This window comes from Notechis scutatus, chromosome 3, assembly GCF_049901735.1.
Source record: "Notechis scutatus isolate UNSWTSFEM ecotype Mainland chromosome 3, rNotScu1.2, whole genome shotgun sequence".
NCBI lineage: Eukaryota > Metazoa > Chordata > Lepidosauria > Squamata > Elapidae > Notechis > Notechis scutatus.
Window position 1 is genome coordinate 143,996,426 of NC_142011.1, and position 23,442 is coordinate 144,019,867.

The 23,442-nt window shown below is 39.9% G+C and overlaps 1 protein-coding gene and 1 long non-coding RNA gene across 9 annotated transcripts in view; one reads left to right on the plus strand and one right to left on the minus strand.

Annotated features, from left to right (window-relative positions):
• The window catches only part of CAP2 (cyclase associated actin cytoskeleton regulatory protein 2), a 34,303-nt gene extending 16,356 nt beyond the window's left edge, over positions 1-17,947 (minus strand). Inside the window, exons 1-6 of one of the 7 annotated variants that reach the window (XM_087961339.1) lie at positions 17,741-17,947; positions 11,737-11,846; positions 9,551-9,651; positions 4,825-4,902; positions 1,169-1,312; positions 475-560 (exon numbers count right to left, since the gene is read on the minus strand). In XM_087961339.1, coding sequence (XP_087817465.1) covers positions 475-560; positions 1,169-1,312; positions 4,825-4,902; positions 9,551-9,651; positions 11,737-11,845 — 518 coding nt within the window. In that variant the 5' untranslated portion in view covers position 11,846; positions 17,741-17,947. Of the gene's footprint in view, positions 1-474; positions 561-1,168; positions 1,316-4,824; positions 4,903-9,550; positions 9,652-11,736; positions 11,847-12,961; positions 12,987-17,335; positions 17,562-17,740 lie in introns of those variants that run through there. The other 6 variants (XM_087961336.1, XM_087961340.1, XM_087961337.1 and 3 more) reach the window with 6 other exon arrangements.
• LOC148131424 (uncharacterized) lies at positions 139-11,742 on the plus strand. 2 transcript variants are annotated; one of them, XR_015748810.1, is made up of 4 exons: positions 139-204; positions 4,805-4,915; positions 6,764-6,824; positions 11,455-11,742. It is a non-coding gene; the product is annotated as an uncharacterized LOC148131424 (long non-coding RNA). The 2 variants fall into 2 exon arrangements; XR_015748809.1 differs by lacking the exon at positions 6,764-6,824.
• Positions 17,948-23,442: the final 5,495 nt, after the last annotated feature.

Consider the following 23,442-nt stretch of genomic DNA (forward strand, 5'->3'; position numbering starts at 1 on the left):
TGAGACATTTTTTGCTGGTTTCCCACAACCAAAGTCAGTAGAGCAGGGGTTGTCAAGCTGGCTGGATGCATCACACGCAAGCCACGCCCACCCCAGCTCCGCGAAGGGAAAAAACATCTCGTGACAGCAACGTGACGCGGCGAGTTTGACACCCATGCAGTAGAGAATCCAGCAGGAAGTTTGAACTCTCAGGCCTGCAAGCAGGTAGGTGGCTGTTACCTGGAGCGAATGAGGGGGTAAACAAGTGTGAGGGTACATGACATATACAGCATGGGGTGTCTGAGGCTTCAACGCAAGGTTGGGGAGAGTGCATGAGTCGGTGAATGAGGTGCTGTGTTGGTTACTGTGGGTGTGTAATGCTATGTGTGTTAACTTTTAGGACTTGTAGACTTCAATTCCCAGAATTTTGACACACCAGCCAAGCAAAGTAGTTAAATTGGTTGATGCAGGTGGTGGTGGGGAGTATTAACTTACCTGTGCTTGTAGTCTTTCAACACCCTATTAGTATAAAATGTAGCAGCATCGTTCATCTCCTTTACGTAAGGCCCTGGCTTAGCAGACTAAAAAGAGAACACAGGAGCATTGTGTAAAACCACAGGAATTGATTTTTAAGAGAGAAACAAAAGGTAAATGTAATCATGGGGGGGGACGGGACCCTCCTTCCTATTATAACTAACAGCTATTTCAAAAAAACATAGATATATCAGGGCTTGCAAGAAGCCTGTTTTGCTGACCTTGTTCTCCAAGAAAAGAAAGGTCACTTCATGATACCAGGTGACTATTTCGGACTATGCTTGCAATTTCCTTGGCGGAATTATGGAAACAGTATGGAATATTTGCCACCGCCTTATTCAGGAATGCTTCCATGACTTCACAGTTTAGACTACAGGCCTGGTAGAGATCTCCTAGCTATGTACTAAACAGATCCAACAGCTCTTCCATTGGTCAGTCAACTAAATGTTTCCGCCCACCAATCCCACTATTGCTGGATGAAGCCCCATTCAGAGAAGTGGGCTATTTAAAGAGGAAATCTTTAAAAGTGAGGTGGTGATATGGTAGTACCATCTGCAAGCAATGAGGCCTGAACCAGTCAAACCAATCCAAGGTTGCATGATAGAAAAAACTGGTTCTGTTTGGAAAATGTCCACTTATAAAATTCAGAACTTACAATTGTTATCCATCCAAGAGCTGGAATACTTTCGCTGACAGCAGACAGATGATTAAACATATTGCTTCCACGATTTCTCTCTCTGAACGTCTGGATTTCCTGAATCTTTTCCGATATTGGTTTTAGAAGAATGGCAACTTCATTCTGCTGTATAAACAAAATGAAGAAATCACTAGCAGAACAGAAATGGGGTTTTTTTGTATGTGTATGTGCAAGCATGTGTGTACACACACGCATATACAAACCAATTTTCTTTTCATTATTGAAACTGAGATCTTCTCAAAATTTGTTCAGTGTGTTAAAGGTACCCAGCTCTAAGAACACTTCCCCTATCAGAAAAGTCATTTGTCTAATGCGATGATGACATGATGGTGTGTTTTGAAATATTTGGAGGTAATACCGAATGATGAAATGTAGATAGACTCTGAACTAAACAATCAACTTCCTGGGCTTTTTAAGGTTCTTACGTAATGAATTGTCTCGTGAGGTAAATTGTGTTTCAGTCATTATATATCTGGGAGCCTTCCTGTTCTGCATGGTGGCGCAGTGGTTAAAATGAACTATTGCAGGCTAATTCTGCCAACTGCCAGCAGTTCTTCTTACTGGATCAAGGCTGATTCAGCTTTCCATCCTCCCGAGGTCAGTAAAATGAGGACCCAGATTGTTGGGGCAACATGCTAACTCTGTAAACTGCTTAGAGAGAGCTGTACAGCAGTGTGAAGTGGTATATAAGTCTAAGTGCTATTGTTGCTACGGAACTAAACATGCACCACTAGAACAACAGCACAACCCAATGATAAATGCATAAGGGAGGAAAGAAAGGGCTTTGGCTAGGAAAACACAAGCAGTTTTGGCGGGAAGAAGTCTGAATATGTTTCTAGAGACCACTGGTGAAAATGAACTTTTTTATTTTGTGCCTTTGAGTCAGTTTTGACTGCCTGGATTTTAGTCCCTGCATTTGTTTTCTTGGCAAGATTTCAGAAGTAGTTTGCCATTGCCTCTTTCCTGAGGTTGAGAGACAGTGACTGGCTCAAGATCACCCAGCTGGCTTTGTGCCTAAGATGGGAGTAAAACTCATTGTCTCCTGGTTTCTAGCCTGATGCCTTAAACCAGGGGTGTCAAACTCAATTTCATTGAAGGCCGCATCAGGGTTGTGTTTGACATTGGGGGCCAGGTGGGTGTGGCCAGCTCAACATGACTAGTGTTGTGGGCTGGACATGACGAGTGTTGTGATTGCTCAAGCTCTCTGCCAATGAAAATGGAGCTCAGGAGGCTGCGACGGCCTCCTGCAACCTCTGCCAGCAAAAATTGAGCTTGGGAGGGCCATGGCTGTCAAGCTCCATTTTCACTGACAGAGTATTGCAGGAGGCCGTTGCAGCCTCCTGAGCTCCATTTTCGCTGGCAGAGGCACTACGGGCCAGTCCTTTGCTGTTTCCAGGGCAGCCCTCTGGGCCAGATCTAAGCACACCACAGGCCAGTTTGACACCCCTGCCTTAAACAGTCCATCACATTGGCTCTTAAGAACAAATGGAGTATACTGGCATAAATCACATAATAGTACTATTTTCCCTGCACGAAGTGATTTCTTGAATGGAAATGATCAATTGCATAATAGAAAATCACATAAACAAAAATCACATAAAGTGAGGGAAATTTGTATTTTAGTGGGAAATCTTTATACATAATTACTTTAATTTTAGTTTATTCCAGTTCCAAACTGTTTTTAAAATAACTTCCCACTTCTTGTTTATTTAAATGATAATTTATGGCTGTTTTTAACATATTGCTTAAGTTAAAGCATTTGCAATAAATTCCAAATAAGTAGGAGAGTTTAAATTGCAGCTTTCCGAAGAGTAATTTTGCAGGCAGTAGCTAGTAGCCAGCTAGTACATGTAAACTGTAGTATCAGATGATGGTTTTCTCATGTGACCATTTCCCCTTCACATACAAATATAGAACATGACCATAAAAAGGAACAAAGCATTCACTCTGCTAAGTAATTTATTGTAGTTGCTACAGGATTGACATGCCAGCTGGAATTATCTTCTTGGCTCTTGCTATTTTTGCATGTGCAGGGAAATGACAGGCTTCAAGATGTAATAAAATGTAAGCACTGCTAACAGAAAAATATCTCAGAAAAATCACAATGAACAAACATTTCTTTGTGACTTGCTGGGCATGGATGCTACATTTGAACTAAAGAATCCTAGATGCTTCAGAATGCTAACGGTTTTGTTTTCTGTTATTACTTTAGAATACATTATGCAAATCCCACCCCTCCCTTTAACATTGCTTCTGAATATTTGCAAAGCTGTGAAGACATGATCACCAACAGCTTATTCATCCACCGCTTCACAAACTGTCTGGAAAGCTCAATGACACAACTGCTTGTTTTTCCAAGTGTTGCTGTCATCTTAATATGCTTTTCTCTGCCCTGGGAATTCTGATGATTGAGAATTCTACCTGTCTGGGTTTTGCTAAGTTTGTGACTTTAGCTTAAAATACAAACAGAAACAGATGATGTCACATTAACGAAGTGTTTTCTGTTGTGTTCATATCAAGTTTTCTTTATGCTTAAATGCATTATTTGGAAACCTACAACACATATTTCATGCTTTCGACAAAATGAAACTATTATATCACTTGCAGTAAAAAAATACTACTGAAACAGATGAATGCTTGTTACAGAATATTTATTTTGCATGACAACTGTGTTTTACATACACACATATAGCTGTTTTAATTTTACACTATGATATATTTCAGCTTATCATGACAGCAAAAAAATTGTTTTTCTTTTGCTTAGGAGGACTCACCATATCCTAGTTATGAATCAATGCTGCTAGAGGTTTTAAATTAGTAATAGCTACCATGGGGCCCCACAAGGAATTGTGGAAGGTCCAAAATTCTTGAGGATACCAAAATGTTTGATAATGTGCCATCAAGCTGGTGTAAATTCTTACTAGATAGATAATTTGAATCTATTTTCTCCACAACAACCCTATGAGGTAGTTTGTTGTGAGAGTGACTAGCCAAAATCACCCAGATGGCTTTCATGCCTAAGGTAGAACTAGAACTCAGTCCCCTAGTTTCTAGGCTGCTTCCTTAACTGCTAGATCAAACTAAAAACCAAACCAAACCAAACCATGATAATTAGGGTTTGCAAATCTCAATAAAGTTTGCACAATATGCAACCCAAAACAAATCACATAGTGGTTCTCTTGCCAAGTATGAATCGGGGGGCAATTTTATATGCAATTAAGTTGTCATTTAATGAAGGTTTCTTACTTCACAACTTTATCAGAACTATTACCTAGAGAATTAAAAGAAATTCTGAGATATTTCCAGATATTTAACCAAGATTGGGAAAGTCTTAACAGTAACTTTATTTATAGGACTCTTACATCCTCCTGCAGAAATTCATCTGCCATTCTCCAGGGTATGGTCTTTTGTTCTGGGCATACATTCAACTAAACCACTGGGTTCTAGGAGCCAATCATTTTTATTTTTTAAATAAGTATAGCCACCCAGACTTTTTAAAAATAAATAAAATGAAGCCAAAGTCTGATTTTGTTTTGCTTTACAACACACCAACATTCCCGTTTTTAAAAACCAACAAAACTTTGAACGTTTCAGGTGACCACAATATTTCTTACCTCCTGGGGTTCTTGATAATGTGAGGTCAACCAAAGAAATGCCCTTTGAGCTTGGAAAGCGGCTTGAACCATTTCTGCCTATGGAAAAGGGGTAAGCAAGGGAATAAGCTATGAATTGAAAGTATTAAAAGCAAACACTTTTAAGAGGACTTTCTCTACCTGATACTGTTATGATCCCTTAAATAAAGCTACCCAAATCTCTTTGATCTGCAAATCCTATTTATCTAAACCCATGTACTCTAACCAAGCTACATTATATTATTATTATAATATAATAATTATATTATATTGTAATATATGTAGAAGTAAAGGTAATGTTTTACCTTTCATCCATTCATGAAGTTCATCCATTTTCTACACATTCCTTACAGAAACCATTTTTTTTCACCTGTGATCAGTTTTCTTGTGCTGCAATTTGTGGGCGAGTTTAATACAGGTAGTCCTTGACATCCGACCACAATTCAGCCCAACATTTATGTTGTTAAGTGAGACATTTGTTAAGTGAGTTTTGCCCCATTTCTTGTCACAATTGTTAAGTGATTCATTGCAATTGATAAGTTAATAACCCGGTTGTTAAATGAATCTGGCTTCCCCATTGACTTTGCTTGTCAGAACGTCGCAAAATGACTTTTGGACACAGCAATGGTCATAAATAAGAACCAGTTGCCAATCATCTGAATTTTATTCATGTGAACTAGGGGATGCTGCAATGGTCGTAAATATGAAAAATGGGCATAAGTCACATTTTTTTAGTGCTACTGTAACTTTAAACAGCCACTAAACAAATTGTTGGAAGTCAAAAACTACCTGTATATATGAGCACAATTTTTAATGTTTTATTTGTAATGATGTAAATATATATACATATACATATATGTATATACATACACACACAAACATATATATGACTTACAGAAAAAAGAGACATTAGGTAAACCAACAGATGTTTCTGTTTTCAATCTCATTTAAGAGAGTCAATAAAATTTAAGTTAAAAATGTTGTGAATTTTTAATTTAAGAACAAAGAAGAAGAAAAGGGAAAACTATTATATTTATAATTTCAAAAATTATAAATTGTATATCGAGGATAGAGAAATGTATTTTCTGTCTCACAATATTAGATCTTAGATTCTTCCAATAAATTATATACAGGGCAACCAAAGGAAACCCTATGTCCACATCCTATGTAATTTATTTGTAATTTGTTTTCCTCTATTATCTTTTTGTATCACTTCAACCTTCATATCGTTCAATATCAATTCAAACTGTTGACAAGCACATTTAAAAGGAGCCATAGAAACTCTTCATTCCAAAATAAGCATGAACAATTGTATCACAATGTCATTGTGAAAAAAAAAGCTCAAAGTGTAAATCATTTCAATAAACCTCTGTATAAATGGCTCTGCGGTGGCTTTAGAAAAACACTGGGCAAATCTATGTTAAAGGAAACTGAACCAGCATATATCCTGATTCCCTGAATGAAGAGTAATCAACTGAAACTAAACCCAGACAAGACAGAATTGTTCTTGATTAGAACGATAGCATACCGAGCGTGCCCATTCATCCAAATCTAGACTAAAAAGCATCAGAGGGATTGGATAAAGCAAAAAAAAAAAATCATCAGCCAAGATACGTTGCTGCCTGAGAGAAAAGGCAACCCGATGCCGACACGTGTGTACACCTGCTCAGCCTCCTGGTTCTCTGAGCTGAACAGATGGCTGAGTTTTTCATTACTTAACAGTGACAGGACAGCCTTCTCTATTGCAACTTCATGACTTGGGGTTATGAGACATGGCTAGCTTCATATATCATGCTAAATCCTAACCCAGTTTGTTGGTTTGGGCTCTGCCTATTCTACCTAACCCCCACTAAACAACCCATGATAACTGAAGTGTGAGTACTGTGTCAGCAGCAGCCCTGCGTCTCTCTCTCTTTTTCAGAATCTGCTGCCTGGAGTGGCCTATCATCGTCTCTAATACTAAGGTCAGATCTGTTATACAGGTAATCCTCAACCTACAGTCACCACTGAGCCCAAAATGTATGTTGCTCAGTGAGAGATTTGTTAAGTGAACTAACTTGTTAACACAAAGGTGTGTTTTTTTTCCAAGAGGCAACTGGACTTTCTGGTTTTTATTTGAAGACGTTTTGCTTCTCATCCAAGAAGCTTCTTCAGACTTGGGAAGTCTGGAGAAGCGAAACGTCTTCAAAGAAAAAACAGAAGGTCCAGTTGCCTCTTGAAAACAAAAGCACCTTTGGGACAAGCGTGACCTGGATGACTGAGAATCTCCATAGACAACTAACTTGTTAAGTTAGTAACACAGTTGTTAAATGAATCTGCCTTCTCCTTTGACTTTGCTTGTCCGAAGTTCGCGAAAGAGGATCACATGACCCCACAACACTGCAACCGTCATAAATATGAATCAGTCATCAAGCATCCAAATGTAAATCATGTGACCATGGGGACGCTGCAACAGTCATAAGTATGGAAAATGGTCATGAGTCACTTTTTCCAGTGCTGTTGTAACTTTGAACGGTCACTAAATGAATTGTTGTTAAGTCGAGGACTATCTGTACTACAATAGTGAATCTTTTTATTTGTTTTTATACATGAGCACGTCCGACAGAGAAATTGTCACTTGTTCCACTCGCGGTTATTATTGCAAACATTCCCTTGACAACTGTGGCTATCATTCCTCTTTTAGCCAAACTTGATATTGATGCTTATTACACACACATCCATCAGATCACCAGTTCAAGAAGTGGTTCAGAATGAAGCCCTATACATTGAGCTGCAGGTTATTCACCTAAGCCAGCTATAATGAGTTATGCTTTAAGCTTTGTAGCGCTTATTATAAATCTAACTCATCAACTGAATTAAGAATAATTGAGAATATTTTTTGCTATCAGCAAATATAATTAAAAATAGCCACCCATTTTTGAGTTTTTTCTTTTCAAATACTGTATATAAAGTGAGGTACAAGCTTATGCAGACCTTGGCTGCTTTTTGCATGGACCATAAAACCCTTAAGAAGGCTGAATAAGCCAGGAAAAGATCAAAATTCAAATTTATTTATTACAGCTTTGAGGTCAGATAGAAACAGGATATTGGATAAAAGAAGTATTACATTCTAATGGTTTTTGACAAGGAAGTAAAGAAACAAACTTTTGGTAATCCCAACAGCTGCAATAGATTTTGCATGCTAAATAATAAAAAAAAAACTATTATTCAAGGTAGAGGGAATCATTTAACAATTAAAATAATCTTCCCCCAAACTAATGTGTAGTTTATATGTATGTGAAAAGTGAGCATGTGCTTTAAAATGTGTGTCCTTAAGCATATATTTGTATTGGTCATCAAGAGCCTTGTTTTCTTTTGGCCCCATAAAAGTTCCATGTGAACTAGTATGATTTTTGATACAAAAAAGTTGGTTTTCCTTTCACTATAGGGTCCAATAAATTAACGTTATTTCAATTAAAACACTTCATGTCTTGCTCTCCTACGCTTGAAGTTTTCAAGTTAACTCCTAACATTTACTATTTCTAGAAAGAATTTTAAAAACTATAGGTAAACTACCAAAATATATTGTACCTATTAAATATCGATATAAATTAAATTCCTAATTCAACTGAGAACCCAGTATAATTAAATAGATCACATTGGGTAAATTAAATTCACAAGGTTGGACATAGAGACTTATGTCCATGTTAGTGTGACCTTACATATGTTTAACTTTAAAAGTTCCATTCAATTCACTGGGTTTCTCCCCCAGTAATTATGCATAAGATTATGTTTTAAAATACGTTAAACATATTCTATGACATAATATAATGTTTCCTGTGATCACATCTCAATATCCCAGTTAGTGAGGTATCTGACAGTTTTCTGAGTAACAGGTGTTTTCTGAAACCGAACAAAACTTTCTTTTCAACTTCTGATATGAAAGAAGCAGCAGCTGTACATATAATGCACGGGGCATGTGGCCTATAAGATATGTAGAAGAAAAGCATTCCTTCTTTGAATTGCTAAGGTAAAGCACAGATGCTGGATCAAGTTAATTGAGAGCCATATTTTACAATGCAGCTTAAGTCAGTGAACTTTCAGAAAATGTGTTGCAGAGCTAAAGAAAAATAATGATATAAATACACTATGCAGGACAATTCCTAATGTCACTGCACTACTATATGATACCATGTTTAGTTATGTTACAAAATAAGATTTGCTACTACCTGGTCTTAGTAATAATTTTGATATGATTGGGGCTGGTGTTGATTCAGCTACACTCTCATTCCTGAGTTTGTTGAAATACTCCCTAAAAGTTTTTCAAGTGATCTAGAACTGAATATTGGGAATAAATATAAGTTTAGTTAAACTGAATTTAAGTCTGAGAATTTATTATATTGTAAATGGTGTTTTCATTTACATTCCTTCAAAAATATTTATAATTGAATCACTTTCTCTGGCAACCTTTTGTTAGATATTTACATTGAATAAATTGTCTGTTGGGAAAGGTGGATTTAACTTTCTATACATTTCACTCGGTTTTGGCTAAAATATGGAAGTTCTGAGTTGAACTTCTTTTTGAATTTGGTTAGACAGCTATTACTTCACCCCTTGAAATTTTAGCAAGTACTGGGCCTTTGGGAATCTAGAGGGAGTCAGTGGAAGACCCTTTTTTGTGAAAATCAAACCTCCATAATTAAAAATTATAATAGAAATAAATACTTACATGAATCTTTATATCACCATCAAGGATCTTGCTATTCTTTATAAACTCAGCTACACTCTCATTCATGAGTCTGTCAAAAGCTTCAACATATGGTGCTAGCTCTGCAGGAAAAATGCTGAACTGAAAGAACTGGCCAAAATTTTACATTCATGGTCTTTATTTCACATTCTAAAATGAAAATCTCATACAACTGTAAAGCAGTTTGTAAACACAATTGCTGCAGAAGCAAACATAGTAAATCTATAGAATATCCGGATTTAAACTATTCTTACATGGATTTTTGGCCATGGCCTGTGGAATCTTTTTCTACACAGGGTAATAATATTTGCTACATAGTATGGAAAATTTTGATTCTGAAATTTTGTAAAATATAAACATTAACTTTACTTGTTGTGAAAAAGATTTAAGATGAGTTGCTTCCAATTTTTAAATTCTAAAACAAGGTTCCTTTTCTGGAACCCATGTATTTAAACCCTATCTACTTTTTAAATAATAAAGGAATTAAAGCAAAGTAATAAAACATGTTAGGATTAGTTAACCAACATACATCTAGTCCCAAAGATTCCTCCATAAATATCTAGCTATAAATCTGACTGAAAAGGAATAGAAATAGTTTGCATTGAAAACCAACTTTTCTTCTTATGTAAAACAGAAGAGTTCTTTGAGATCTACTCTCTTGTATTATAATGTAACATATTTCTATATATCTCTGTACTGATACATTGGCATTTGATAAAGTAAATGTATAAAATGTTATGGGAGAAGTGTCCATGTTCTAATAATCACCATGTCTAGAAATGGAATCCAAGTAAATGGTTCTAGAAGTCCTTCTCTCTTTGGAATGAGAAACGAGCAAATGATGAAGTTGCAGTTGCAGTGGGTGGAGGAAATTTTCCATACAGTCCTGCTTTTACCTTCCTTAGCCTTAGCAGAAAAAGATGTGACAAATTGGCCTCCGGTATAGAAGCTATAAGGCCCTAAAGCAGAAGCTTCTATTTTCAGCAAAAATTAAGTCCAAGAAAGTATTCACATTGAAAGTCTAATAAAACATAAGCAACACTTGGACACTCAATAATGCCCCAGCATATGATTGACAGTTGGTTTTCATGCCTATAGAGGACCACTAGATTGGAGGAGAAGGGATGGCAAGTCAACTAGCAACTGTTACCCTGAAACAATGCCACACTGAACTGTGTGTGGGCAACAATAGTAATTCCCCCTGAGGCTAAGGCAGGGGTGTCCAACCTTGGCAACTTTAAGACTTGTGGACTTCAACTCCCAGAATTCCTCAGCCAGCAAAGCTGGCTGAGGAATTCTGGGAGTTGAAGTCCACAAGTCTTAAAGTTGCCAAGATTGGACACCCCTGAGGCTAAGGCAAAGCAGAGGTAATCAGCTGACACAGCACTTTCTCCACTGAAGTACTTTTCTCCTAACTCAGAGGTGGGAGGAAATTACCTTAACTGCTGACACTATGAAAAGCTTCATTTTAAATTTCTGCGATCCACAAATTGAGGCACCAAAGCATGAATAATTGTTGGGGAGCGTTGCAGTAATTTAAAGCTAAAAGAGCTGATTGCATTGCACTATAACCTATCACTTGCAGGATCACTGGATCAGTGGTTTGTTAGCGGTGTTTCCCCCTCCCCCCCCCAAGTTATCATAGAGCTACCCGTATGATGTGCTTCTTGAGATGGGCTATAGAAGTACAATGGGAAAAAACCCAATGGAAAACAGTATACAAAGCAACAAAACAAAATAAAAATAACCCTGAAACTATTTTTAGTGACCCAAGCACATTTTTAATCCCATGTCAAAATTTAGTAAACTGAAACAACAATTTTATAGAAAATAGGTATTTTTATTTTTGCAACACAGATCTTTTCTGCTATTTTTTTGTTTTACAGGACAGTAAATTGTTTGGAGCAATCGAAACAGTAATGTTGAAATATGGAAAGAAATTCAAAACATCAGCAATGTGAATAATAGATGAATTACACATCTTTTCTGCAGAACATAAAATTATAATTAAAATGAAGTATGAATATTCCTCATAGGTCATTTTAAAATATGACGAAAGTGGTTGATTATCTTTTAGCTTTCTTTTAGAACAAATGTTACCACCACATGACATTTAGTTGTTCCCTTTAGAAACTACCAAATACGTTTCTGAAACAATAAAATCATACCTCCATTGACTCCATTGATAGTTCCAGAAGTTCTCTGTGATTCTGATAACAATGATTCAAGCCTAATTACAGCTTTTTCCAATCTTTCTATCAAAGCCACCTCTGCCATTCTGAAAAAAATAAAGAGAGATATTAATACTAGCTGTTGTGTGGGTTTTAGAAAACCACTTAATTATATTTTTACACACATACACAACTTTTATTACTTCTACAGATAACTCAAGGTGGTGAACACATTCAACACATCTTCCTCCTATTTCCCCCACAAAAACAATGCTGTGAAGCAAGTTGAGAGAGTGATGGGCCCAAGGTCAGTCTGCCAGCTTTCATGGCTAGGACAGGACTTGAACTCATAGTCTCTTGCTTTGTAGCTTGATACCTAGGGGTGGGATTCTACCGGTTGGGACTGGTTTGAGTGAACCTCTTGCTCCAAAGATCAGCTGGCAGTAAACCAGTTCGTTGCGATGAGCATGTGGGCCTGCCCACCTGCCCCTGCTCTTTCCTGTGCTTTATTTCCTTTTTTTTTTTAAGAGCACAGCTGATTCGCAAAACAGAGAGGTTTGCTGTGACTCAGCTGTTTTATTCACAGGGACTATTGTAGAAGGTATTAGACTTTTTTAAACACAGAGTGTGCATTTGGCGTGTGTGCATGCTAAGTGTGCATGTGCAAAGTGCACAAACACCGAACCGGTTGTTATACCAGTGGAATCCCACTCCTGCTGGTGCCCTAACCACTAGGTCAAACTTAGTTAATATTCTGGATGCAAATACCTCTTCCAAACACAGGTCTATCTGCAGTGCCAATCACTGGCTTCAAAATGCCATGCAGGATGAAGTAATCAAGACTTTGTCTCTTTTAAAAGTGCACTGCATGCATTGTACACATGTAAAAAAGGGGTGGGGCTAAATCACCCACCCATGCCCACCATTTCAAAACCAGTAACCATCATTACAGCCAGCCCTGCACATGGAAGTGGAATAAATTTTGCCACATTGCATCTTTTTTCTTTTTAAATTAACATTTCACTTCAGTTAGCATCTTAGAAGTAGAACATATGGAGAAAATATCCAGCCTTAGCTAAACTCCACAACTGAAGTTTTCACCTCGATTAAACTGTTTTTAAAATCACATTACAGTGTTAACCACCTCGTGAATGCAACAAGGTTTGTGTGATCTCCCAACAATTTAACTAATAACTATTGTAAATAAGGTAATTATCACTACCCGTAATGTCTGCATTTCCTTTTCTTGTGATTTCACTTTTTACAATTTGTTTTCAATGAAAAGTAGAAGGAAGTGTCCCCAGATATGCACTGAAAGCTGGAGACACCTCAAAGGTGTTCTTTTTATCTGTAAAAGGTATTAGATATTATTTACCTTATAGGTAAATCCTGATTTAACAACAGGAATTGAGACTGGAATTATGGTAATAAATGGTTGCAGTCGTAAGTCGAGGTAAGTAATCATCATTCTTTAGTATTTAAGAAAGAAGGAGCAGTTAGCCGCAGCATCCATGTGCGCAGCCATCTTGAAAGCCATTAAACTTTACAATGATCATTAAGTGAATGCAGTAGTTGTTACGCAAATCCATTTCCCCCAATAACCATTTTAACCTTTACTTATAATTTCATCAAATGCTAGAAACCCAAGAATATTTTTAAAATAATGCCTAAAGTCCATAAGGCTTTTTCAAGTCCACAAGACATCTGTATATTCAACTCATTGAGAAAGTGTTTTCTTGTAACTGAATCACTCCTCACAACAGTAGCAAGAAACAAATAGGGTAGGCTTATAATATATCTCACAATTTTAATGGGATGGGAGTTTCTTCCTATTAAAAAGCCTTAATCTGGACATTCCGGCTTTAGAATACCAAAGGAAGGAAGGAAGGAAGGAAGGAAGGGAGGGAGGGAGGGAAGGAAGGAAGGAAGGAAGGGAGGGAGGGAGGGAGGGAGGGAGGGAGGGAGGGAAGGAAGGAAGGAAGGAAGGAAGGAAGGAAGGAAAGAAGGAAGGAAGGAAAGAAGGAAGGAAGGAAAGATTTTTTCACATATCTTTTGATGCTGTAACAACCAGAGTATTTTTGAAAAAAATGGCTGATTTAAAGTTACCAAGGAAATTTTTCTAATTATCCATATAACATTTAGTGCTGCCTTTTTTAATTATCATGCACAGATGCTTATTTTTTTAATTTGTTTTATTTTTTCCACGCAGCCAATAAAATGTAACATTTAAGTAACCCCTCTTTAAGTATCCCCATCAATACCGTGTTTCTCCAACAATACAGCCTCTACCAACAGGAAGGCCCAGCATGATTTCTAGGCATGAGGTAAAATTAAGCCCTGCCCCCAAAATTTAGGCCTAATTAAATCATGTGTTTCCCCATTTCTCACATCGTTCGTTAGAACTACACATGGTGAAGAGAAATGGGGGGGAAGGGCAGGGGGCATGGGGAGAAAACTTGCCTTTAGGAGTACCCTGCAGGTAGACTAGGCTAGAATACCCGATAGCCGACGAAAGCTCCCCGAAGGCAGAGTCCCCAGCTGCTACAGGGCGAGGCGTGGCTGCCCGTGTCCCCTCGCTTTTGGGCAGTCTCTTTCGGGCAATGGAAGCTCCCCAAGTGCAGTCACCAGCCACTTTGATCGGCCGGTAGAAGCGGCCTCGGGGCGAGCGCACACACACACTCCCCTTGCCGCGAGGCCGCTTCTACTGACCGATCGAAGTGGCTGGTGACTGCACTTGGGGAGCTTCCATCGCCCGAAAGAGACTGCCTAAAGGTGAGGGGACACGGGCAGCCATGCTACGCCCCGAAGCGGCTGGGGACTCTGCCTTCAAGGGAGCTTTCGTCGGCCAATAGAAGCGGCCTCGCGGCGAGGGGAGTGTGTGTGTGTGTGTGTCTGTGCGCTCGCCCCGAGGCTGCTTCTACCGGCCGATCGAAGTGGCTGGTGACTGCACTTGGGGAACTTCCATCGCCCGAAAGAGACTGCCTAATGGTGAGGGGACACGGGCAGCCACGCCTCGCCCTGTAGCAGCTGGGGACTCTGCCTTCGGGGAGCTTTCGTCGGCTATCGGGTATGCGCAAGACTATGTTGAAAGTTAATAGAAAAACTTTTTACCAGTACTTATTCCAAGTCATAATTAAATCATAATTATTTCAAATCATGAACGGAAAAAATAGGATAAACATTATTGTTTAAAAATATGCATTGTTCATATTTCCATGTTTCAACCAGACAAATTTTCTGATGAAAAATAAGATATATTTCAAGCATCTTAAGATGATTAGCTTCAAAGGAACAGCAAATAATTCTGCAATTCATTGTATAGCCTTTTCATCCTACATACAAGCAGACTAAAACATTTTCCTTAAATGCTCCCTACTTCACACTTTCTTAATGTTTGCAGGGAAGGAAAATCAAAGGAGAAGGAAGAATGATTCAGTCTTCTGTGCCCTGAATACACACACACACACACACACACACACACACACACACACACACACACACACAGAGTTATGTAAGCTACTTGTCAATGGCCAGAATTTTAAATAAAAAAAGCTTTCTATGTTTCACAATATAGCAGAGGTGTTTGGTTAACCATAGCAATTGAGACTTACGACCCACAGTTGAGCCCAACATTTCTGCTGTTAAGTGAGACATTTGTTAAGTTTTGCCCCATTTTACGATCTTTCTTGCCACAGTTGTTAAGTGAATCACTGCAGTTCATAAATGAGTAACCCTGGTATTAAATCCCATCTTGATTATTGCAACGCGCTCTACATGGGGCTGCCCTTGAAGAGCATCTGGAAGCTCCAGTTAGCGCAAAATGCAGCAGCCCTCATGGTTTTGTGCAGACCCCTGTGTGCATATGTGTCACCTCTCCTGCAGGAGCTGCATTGGTTGCTGATTTGCTTCCAAGTGCAATTCAAGGTGCTGGTTGTCACTTTTAAAGCCCTTTGTGGCTTGGGTCCGGCTTATCTGAGGAAACATCTCTTGCCAGTCACATCTTCCTGACCCATTAGAGCGAGGAGGCAGGGAATGTTGCGGGTCCCACCCGAGGGAGATACATCTGATGGGACTCAGAAGAAGGGCCTTCTCTGTGGTGGCTCCCTCTCTCTCTGGAATATCATTCCCCCAGAGATTAGAATGGCCCCCACTCTAGCACTCTTCTGAAAGGCACTGAAGTTTTGCCAGCAGGCCTGGGGAACCCAGAGAGGGATGGAGCCCATCAAATGGCTAGTGTGAGCTGTTGTCATCGGGGCAGGGGGGGGGAGTTGGTGTTTGTTTTTTTATTTTGTTCTATGTTTTCTCAAATTTTGTTCTTATTGTACTTTACTAATTTATTTGATTCTTTTTGTTAGTTTTTATTGTTTTTTATTTTTTTGTTTTAAATATGGTTTTACATTGTGTAAGTCACCATGGGCAAATAGGTAGCAATATAAATTAAATTAATTAAATTAAATAAACCTGACTTGCCCATTGACTTTGCTTGTCAGGTCACAAAAGGGATCACATGACCTTGGTACTCAGCAACAATCATAAATATGAACCAGCTGCCAAGCATCTGAATTTTGATCATATGATTATGGGGATGCTGCAAAGGCCATAACTGTGAAAAACTGTCATAAGTCACATTTTTCAATGCCGTTCTAGCTTTGAACTGTCACTAAATGAACTATTCTAAGTCGAGGATTACCTGTGCAGAGAAGAATTAGGTTTTAATAAAACCATGCAGATGATGATGATGATATTTTGCAAGCAAACAGCCAAGCTCAGAGAACCCTAAGGAACCTACACTGATAATTTCATTGAAAAAAAAATAATGATTTTGTTCTGCATACTAGTAAGAGAGATAAAGCAGTTTTGAGGCAAGTGCAATTCCTGGTGGCTTCACAGATACACCTATGCACTTTTCTTAATAATGGCACAATACCACTTTTTATCTTTGGAAATTGAAATAATTCTGGATAGTCTATTAAAATTACTGAAGCACAGAATGGTACTGTTTTATTATATTAGATCTCAAATACAGCACACAGTCCAGATGCAAACTAGTTTTATCCTTATTTGGAAATAATTGTCATTGCAAATTGCTAACCTAGTTTTACATCTCAGTATACTGTATACTCATAGGACTGGGCTGCTTTTTCATTCTGGAATGAGCTACTTTCTAAACATTTGACACTTACCCACATTTGGCTAAATTCCATGGAAGCATCCCCTCAATTTTATGACTCTGAATCCCAAGGGCTTTTTTTTTATATGCACCCTTTTGGAATGATTCATAGCATACCAAAAATCTTAGGCTGTTGTTCTTAAAATGAGAGAGATCACAGAAGCAGGAATAGGCAGGTGGCAGTCATACAAAATGTATATATGGAGACACACATGCAGCTCAGGCTGCCTCATCTGGAAACATGCATTAAAAAAAGAAGAATTGCTCATGAAACCACTAATCATAACAAAGCGATTAGGCCTCCTTTCTTTTTCCTGATGACCCAGAGGAGGGGGCGATCGGTTTGCACCCAGGGTATAGAAGCAGGGGGCTTCTCGCGATGCCGCCCACGTAAAGGAGATGACACCCCATCAAGGTGAAAAATACCTTCCCTGAAGGTATTGGCTGCCAGTTCAGCATGTCACCCAGCGGTCGCTATGCCGCATTGGTGCCATGGTGCAACCCGCACCAATTTTTCACCCCCCACTCCCCTAAATCCCATTCTGGAAAGGGGACCTCCGCCCACACACACACTCTCTCTCTCTATCTCTCTCACTCTCACTCACACACACTCACTCTCTCTCTCCCTCTTACACACACACACACACACAGCTCGCCTCGCCAGGAAAGGCCCCCTCTGCACAGTTGTGGCCCGTTGCCAAGCCTCCCTCTTACATCTACTGCCTGGCCAAAACGCATATCCTTCCCCCCCCCGCCCTGCCCAAAAAACTCGTTCAGCTTCGCCCGTCGTCCCGCCACCTCTCTCCAGCCGCCGCCTGCTCTTTGCCTTACCTGTTTTGATGAGACGCGGCGCGTCTTTCTCCTCTCTCCACGCCGCGAAAATCTGTAGGCGCTTCCCCACCACCACCTCCCCTCCTCAGTAGGAAGCGGTGTCACTCACAAAAAAAAAAAGCCCAAAACGGGGGTTGGGGGGCGTGGGGGGTTGTTGCAGCACGGGGACTTCCCGGCAGCTCCAAATAAAGCCAAGTCCAGCTGGAGAGCGCGAAGAGAGGGTGGCGGCGGCGGCGGAGGCAGAGGGAGGGGAAGAAAAGCACGGGGAGGTGGGGTGTGTGGAAATGTACCGAGCGGGAGGCGTGTGCGTGACAGGTTTCCCAGCGGCGGCGGCGGCTTTGCTAGGACACTGAATGGAACCGGAGGGGAGAGGAAGCCTCTTAGGCCAAAGGCCGAAGGGTCTGAATTGGTAAGCCCCTTAAGGCCAAGGCCTCGTCAGGGAGAGCAGGTGCTGGGGAAATCGCCGTGGCTTCTTGAAAGGAGGGGAAGAAGTTTGCCGCCCTTCCTTCCAGTCTCTGTCTTCTTGCTCTGTGAGGTCCCCGTAGGACCTGCTGGCCGCCTCCCCATTCCTAGGCAATGTCAGATTAAAAGTGCCACAAAGGAGAAGGAGAAATCTGCTGCTTTGTGCAATTGAAGCTGTTGTTATACTCGGTCGTTGTTTGGGAGACGGCCTCGGAGCAGGCTTTCCAAGGGAAGTTATAAATAAGAATGTGATGGGTGCAACTCCCATGGAAACTATGCTGGTTAGAAGTTTGGAAGGTGGGGGTGGCACTGCACTTCACATCTGGAGGGTGTCAGCATTTGGAAGGCTGCTGTGATGCTATCCGTGGCCACAAGAGATGCGCATCACAGGTTCATTGAAACTTGCACAGTATTTTCTGCTAATCAGTTCCTTTTTTTCTGAATCCAGCACTCTTAACTAATGACAGGGCAATATTAACATTTAAAGGAAAGGGTTATAAGCACATGTTGGATTAGATACACATGTTAACTGGAATGTAGGCACCTTGATAGAAAATAATGTGTCTAAATATTGTACTTTCTATTTTTAATGAAAGCAAATTTTAAAATAATTCCAGATTAGAGGCATAAAACCTAGGGCAGGCCTGCTAGAAGAAACATAACGTATATTTATAAATCCGTGCAATTGCCCTAAGAGAGACTTCAAAATAGAAAACTTCGAATGTTAATTGTTAATCTACTCTTACTTATTTATTTAGGATAATTATATCCTTCACTTCCTTTCTCAGAAGAGATAGGCAACAGCAGTTAGTGTTTTTCAATAAATAAAAAAGCATTCCCTTGCTTCAAACACTGTTTATAGCTCAGGTGGAATTTCTGTTCCCTTAGAAAAGAGCCTTTGACAGCTAGGCTGCATCTATAAAAGTAGTTCCCACTGTGGGAGGAAGGGTTATGGAATGTATCTAAATCTGGAATACCAGAGCACAAAATGTCTCAGTCCCAGAAATCTGCAAACAACTCTGAAATGGCATTAAATGCAGGGTTGCTACAGATGGTGACCATATTGCCACCACTGTACTGGTACTAATTCATCTAAAGAGGAATGATAGTCTACTAATAGTAATGTAGACAGAACAATTAATCAGTGGAACCACACTGGAGATTTTTAAGAAGAGATTGTACAATTATTAGTCTGAACTGATATAGGGTTTCCTGCGGTTGGATTAGATCTCAAAGTTCCCTTCCAACTCTGTTATTCAGTTAAATCCATAGTTTCCCCTCAAATGAAGACTGTATAGTTAAAAGCCTAAGGCAGTGGTGGCTCCTGTGCCAAAAATTGCGAGCATGCCGGCACGCCCATACTCGCGTGCCAGCACCCAGAATGCAATGCACCCCACGCCCCCTGCGCATGCCCACACAATCCCCACCCCCTTGCCTGCACTGCACTTCACAGCTGATTTTTTGGCTGGTTTGAGGCCTTTTCGGCCTCCCAGAGGCTTGGAAAAAGCCTCTGCAAGGCTTCTCAGGCCGAATTATAGGCCCGTTTCATCACTTCTGGTATTACAGGAAGTGACAAAATGGGCCTATAATTTGGCCTGAGAAGCCCTGCAGAGGCTTTTTCCAAGCCTCTGGGAGGCCGAAAAAGGCCTCAAACCAACGGGGAAAAAAATCAGCTGTGAGGCGTGGGCATGCGCAAAGAGGTAAGTTTGCCTGCAGCTCGCGTGCCAGCATAAATGGCTCTGCGTGCCACAGGTTTGCTATCATGGGCCGAAGGGATGTCCTTAGTGTGGAGCAAATACATTCTTACACAGACAGGTGTATGATCAACTATTTCTTTACAAGTAGATTGACTTGTTATTTCTGCAGTACCACACTTGCTGAAATGTGAAAAAAGTATATTCCTGTCTACCCCCACCACAAATATCTCCAAATCTTAATACCATCACTCAACTCAGTTGAAGGCTGAAATTTGAAGCTACCTGAATTGGAAACTGACAGTGAATCTGAGCGAAGCATTAACACTTTGCCAGTGTATGGATGAGTTAGAGAGCAAAGGGAAGGGGGGGGCAGACACTGAGAGGGAGGGTTCATGATGTGAATTTTGTGATGTTAATATATCTAAAATGCCAAGCTGTTGTGGTTTGGGGAGCTAGTTTGAACCATAGCCAAAAGTTCATCTCAATTTTTGTGGGTTTTTTTGTTTTAGAATTCAAGATTTTTGTGGGTTCTACTATTAGTGTAGAACAAAAGTTGGCAACCTTTTTTTTTTTGTAAAGGGCCAGATCCTGCCCTTTCTTGCCTCTTTGTGCGCGGCTGGCAGGACTGCAGGCCAGACAGTCTGGCAGGCATTAGATAGCACCAGCTCTCCAGCAAGGAGGCTGTAGATAGACTACTGCTGTGGCCTAGGATTCATCCCGGCCTAATCCTGTCCTGGAAGCTCAGCTGAGGCTCCAACCTGCCAATCTGTCCATCCATTCTTAGCTTGTGGGCTGTATAATAACAGGTGGGCTGGATTTGGTCCACAGGTTGTAGTTTGCTGGCCCTTGGAATAGACAGTCTGAACAATGCCCTTTAAAAACTTACAGAGGGAGAATTGGTAGTCCTAATTTATGTTATATGAGCCCCAGGAAAAAATGAGAAAATCTTGGCTAAACAACTCCAAAGAATCAACTGTATGGAACTACTCATTCTTTTGCAACGTTAGAACGTAAAGCAGTCTGAGGCTCTACTGGAAAGTGGAGGCCGAAATGTTGGCTTAGGCTGCACTCCATGGTGCTTATGCTGACCAAGAATATTGGTAAGAGCAGGGATCTGTGTATTCACTCTGCATAACAAGTAAATAAACTTCATATTATAGAGGCATAATTTTAATAATTTCCTTCCAAGGAACTAGAAATCCAATAAACACTGTATTCCCTGAAACTTTCCATTGCTTCAAAATGAAATGCAGTTTCTCACTGTGTTCATTGGTAAGTGTCAAGCGCCAGGAAAAGAAAGAGATCCAGACAGTTCACATGGGTATAAAGATTTATTACAAGTTTAAGCTCTCTACAAGAATCTGAACTACTAACAGATCAAGGAAAATTAGCAGGAGATAAGAATAGAAGGAATTCAAGCGATTCAGATCTCTTGTGAGCCCAAAGGGACTCATGACTGATCATGCGTTTGACTTCTCCCTCGGGCTCAGCCTGGTCATTTCCTACATCGAGGATGTACCCATGTTAATATCTGGAAAGTGCCAAATTGTCGAACTATGCTTTAAAATACGGTATGTTCTCTTCCTTTCAGTCAAAAGAATTCTAAAGCAGTGTGCGTGGGGGGTGGTAATTAGAATGTCCTCTAATCCTAATTCATTCCCGTCTTTACTTCAGATTAATTAAAACCATAAAAAGTGGCTACAGGAAATACAAGAACAGAACACATTTTTAAATAGACTTAAAAATAAATAATCCTGCATGTTCTCCATGAAAATATATTTAAAAAGATCATCCAGCGGGTGGTGGTTGCATCCCGTTTTGCAAACTTTTTGCCACAGTTGTTAAGTGAATCATGCAGTCATTAAGGAAATCTGGGTTCCCCCATTGACTTTGCTTGCCGGAAACCAGCTGGGAAGGTTACAGATGGTAATCACATGATCCTGGGACATTGCAGCTGTCATAAATACATTCCAGTTGTCCCTGAATTATGATCACATGACCATGGGGTTGCTACAAGAGTTGTAAGTGTGAAAACTGGTCATAAGTAACTTTTTTCTGTACCGTTGTAACTTCAAATGGTCCCTAAGCAATTGCTTATAAGTCGAGGACTACCTGTATTTCTACCTGTGTGTGTATGAGACGTTTGGCTCCACCCAATTTGCATCTGCACTCCAGCTAGTGTAACAACCGCCACAAAAGTTAAGAGCAGCCTTTTGACCTTCCACAGCTTGCCCTGCAAAATAATTTTCAAGATCTTTTCTACTTCTGAATCACAGCCTCCTGAAACTATGCAAATTGCTTGGCAAGGATGAAGGAATGATTTGTCACTGCTTTTTTTCCAATTCAGATAAAAATGATAATATAAAAATGGCCATAGGCCTCTAGGATGTGAAATGCTCCTGTTCTCATCCTTAAGGCTCATCCTGGTACTTCTACCTCCACTCCAGAAGTTCTGATCTAGAAGTTATGGACCACTGCCTTAGTGGTATCATTGCATTGCGATAAGACTTCCATAGCCTCAGTGGGTGGTTTGGGTATGTTTAAAGAACACCTGTTCTCAAGAGAGTAAAATATGTAAACTTGGGATCAGTGTAGGAAGTTACTCTGTCCTTCATGCCTGACAAATAAGCTTCTGGAATTGGCTGATCACTAAGAAGATCTCTTCTATTGACTTTAGATCCCAAACATGTTCCTATTAACATAGGCAGTCTTTCAGATAATCAGGTGGTTAACTGTGTTTAAAGAGGAAACTCTTGTCAGGCTTCCATACTGCCTCTATGGGGTGCATTGCTTTGGAAGGAGGGTTGGTTATTTTAATGTTAATACTTCAGTGTATTAAAAAGTGAAATAACATTTTAATGATGCCACATTAAAAATGACACCCATGAACACTGGAATCAATGGAAATACATTCCATTTTCCATTAGAGCATTCTAATTATACTGATGATTTGCTATAATTTTTTATCATTAAGTACAGATATTATTATTTCAGTGCAGTCTCTTTTGAATAAGGCTTGATTTGTGATAACGTCATGGACACATACATGGGTTTGGGGCACAGGGAGGAGGCACAGAATTGAAACAGTTTTATTTTTCACTTTTCGGTACTACAAGGTATTTCTTAGTGGTCTCCTATCCAGGAGCTAACCACTTCCAATACTGCTTAATTTTCCAGGAGCAGCTAAGCATGGCAAAGGACCGCCACCAAGCCATACATTTTAAGGCTGTCTCATCTTATGAAATCCACTGGACGCTTTTTTGTGTTACTCTTTTTAGAGCAGGGGTTGCCAACCTTTTGGACCTCAGGCACAACCAAACTCATAATTTTAAATCCCGCGGACCAGAGACCTTGGGAAAATCCCCCCAAAAGTCTGCAGGAAAATTCCCCACCCCATTTTCCTGCCAATCGATCGTTCTTTAATATCTCTAGCTCCGTTCTCGGGGTGGGGGGAGAGAGAGAGACTTTTGGCTTCATGCAAGAGAAGCAGCAGAAGTCTTTCTTTCTCTCCCCCAAACTCTGCCAGAAATGAGTCTTTGTGAG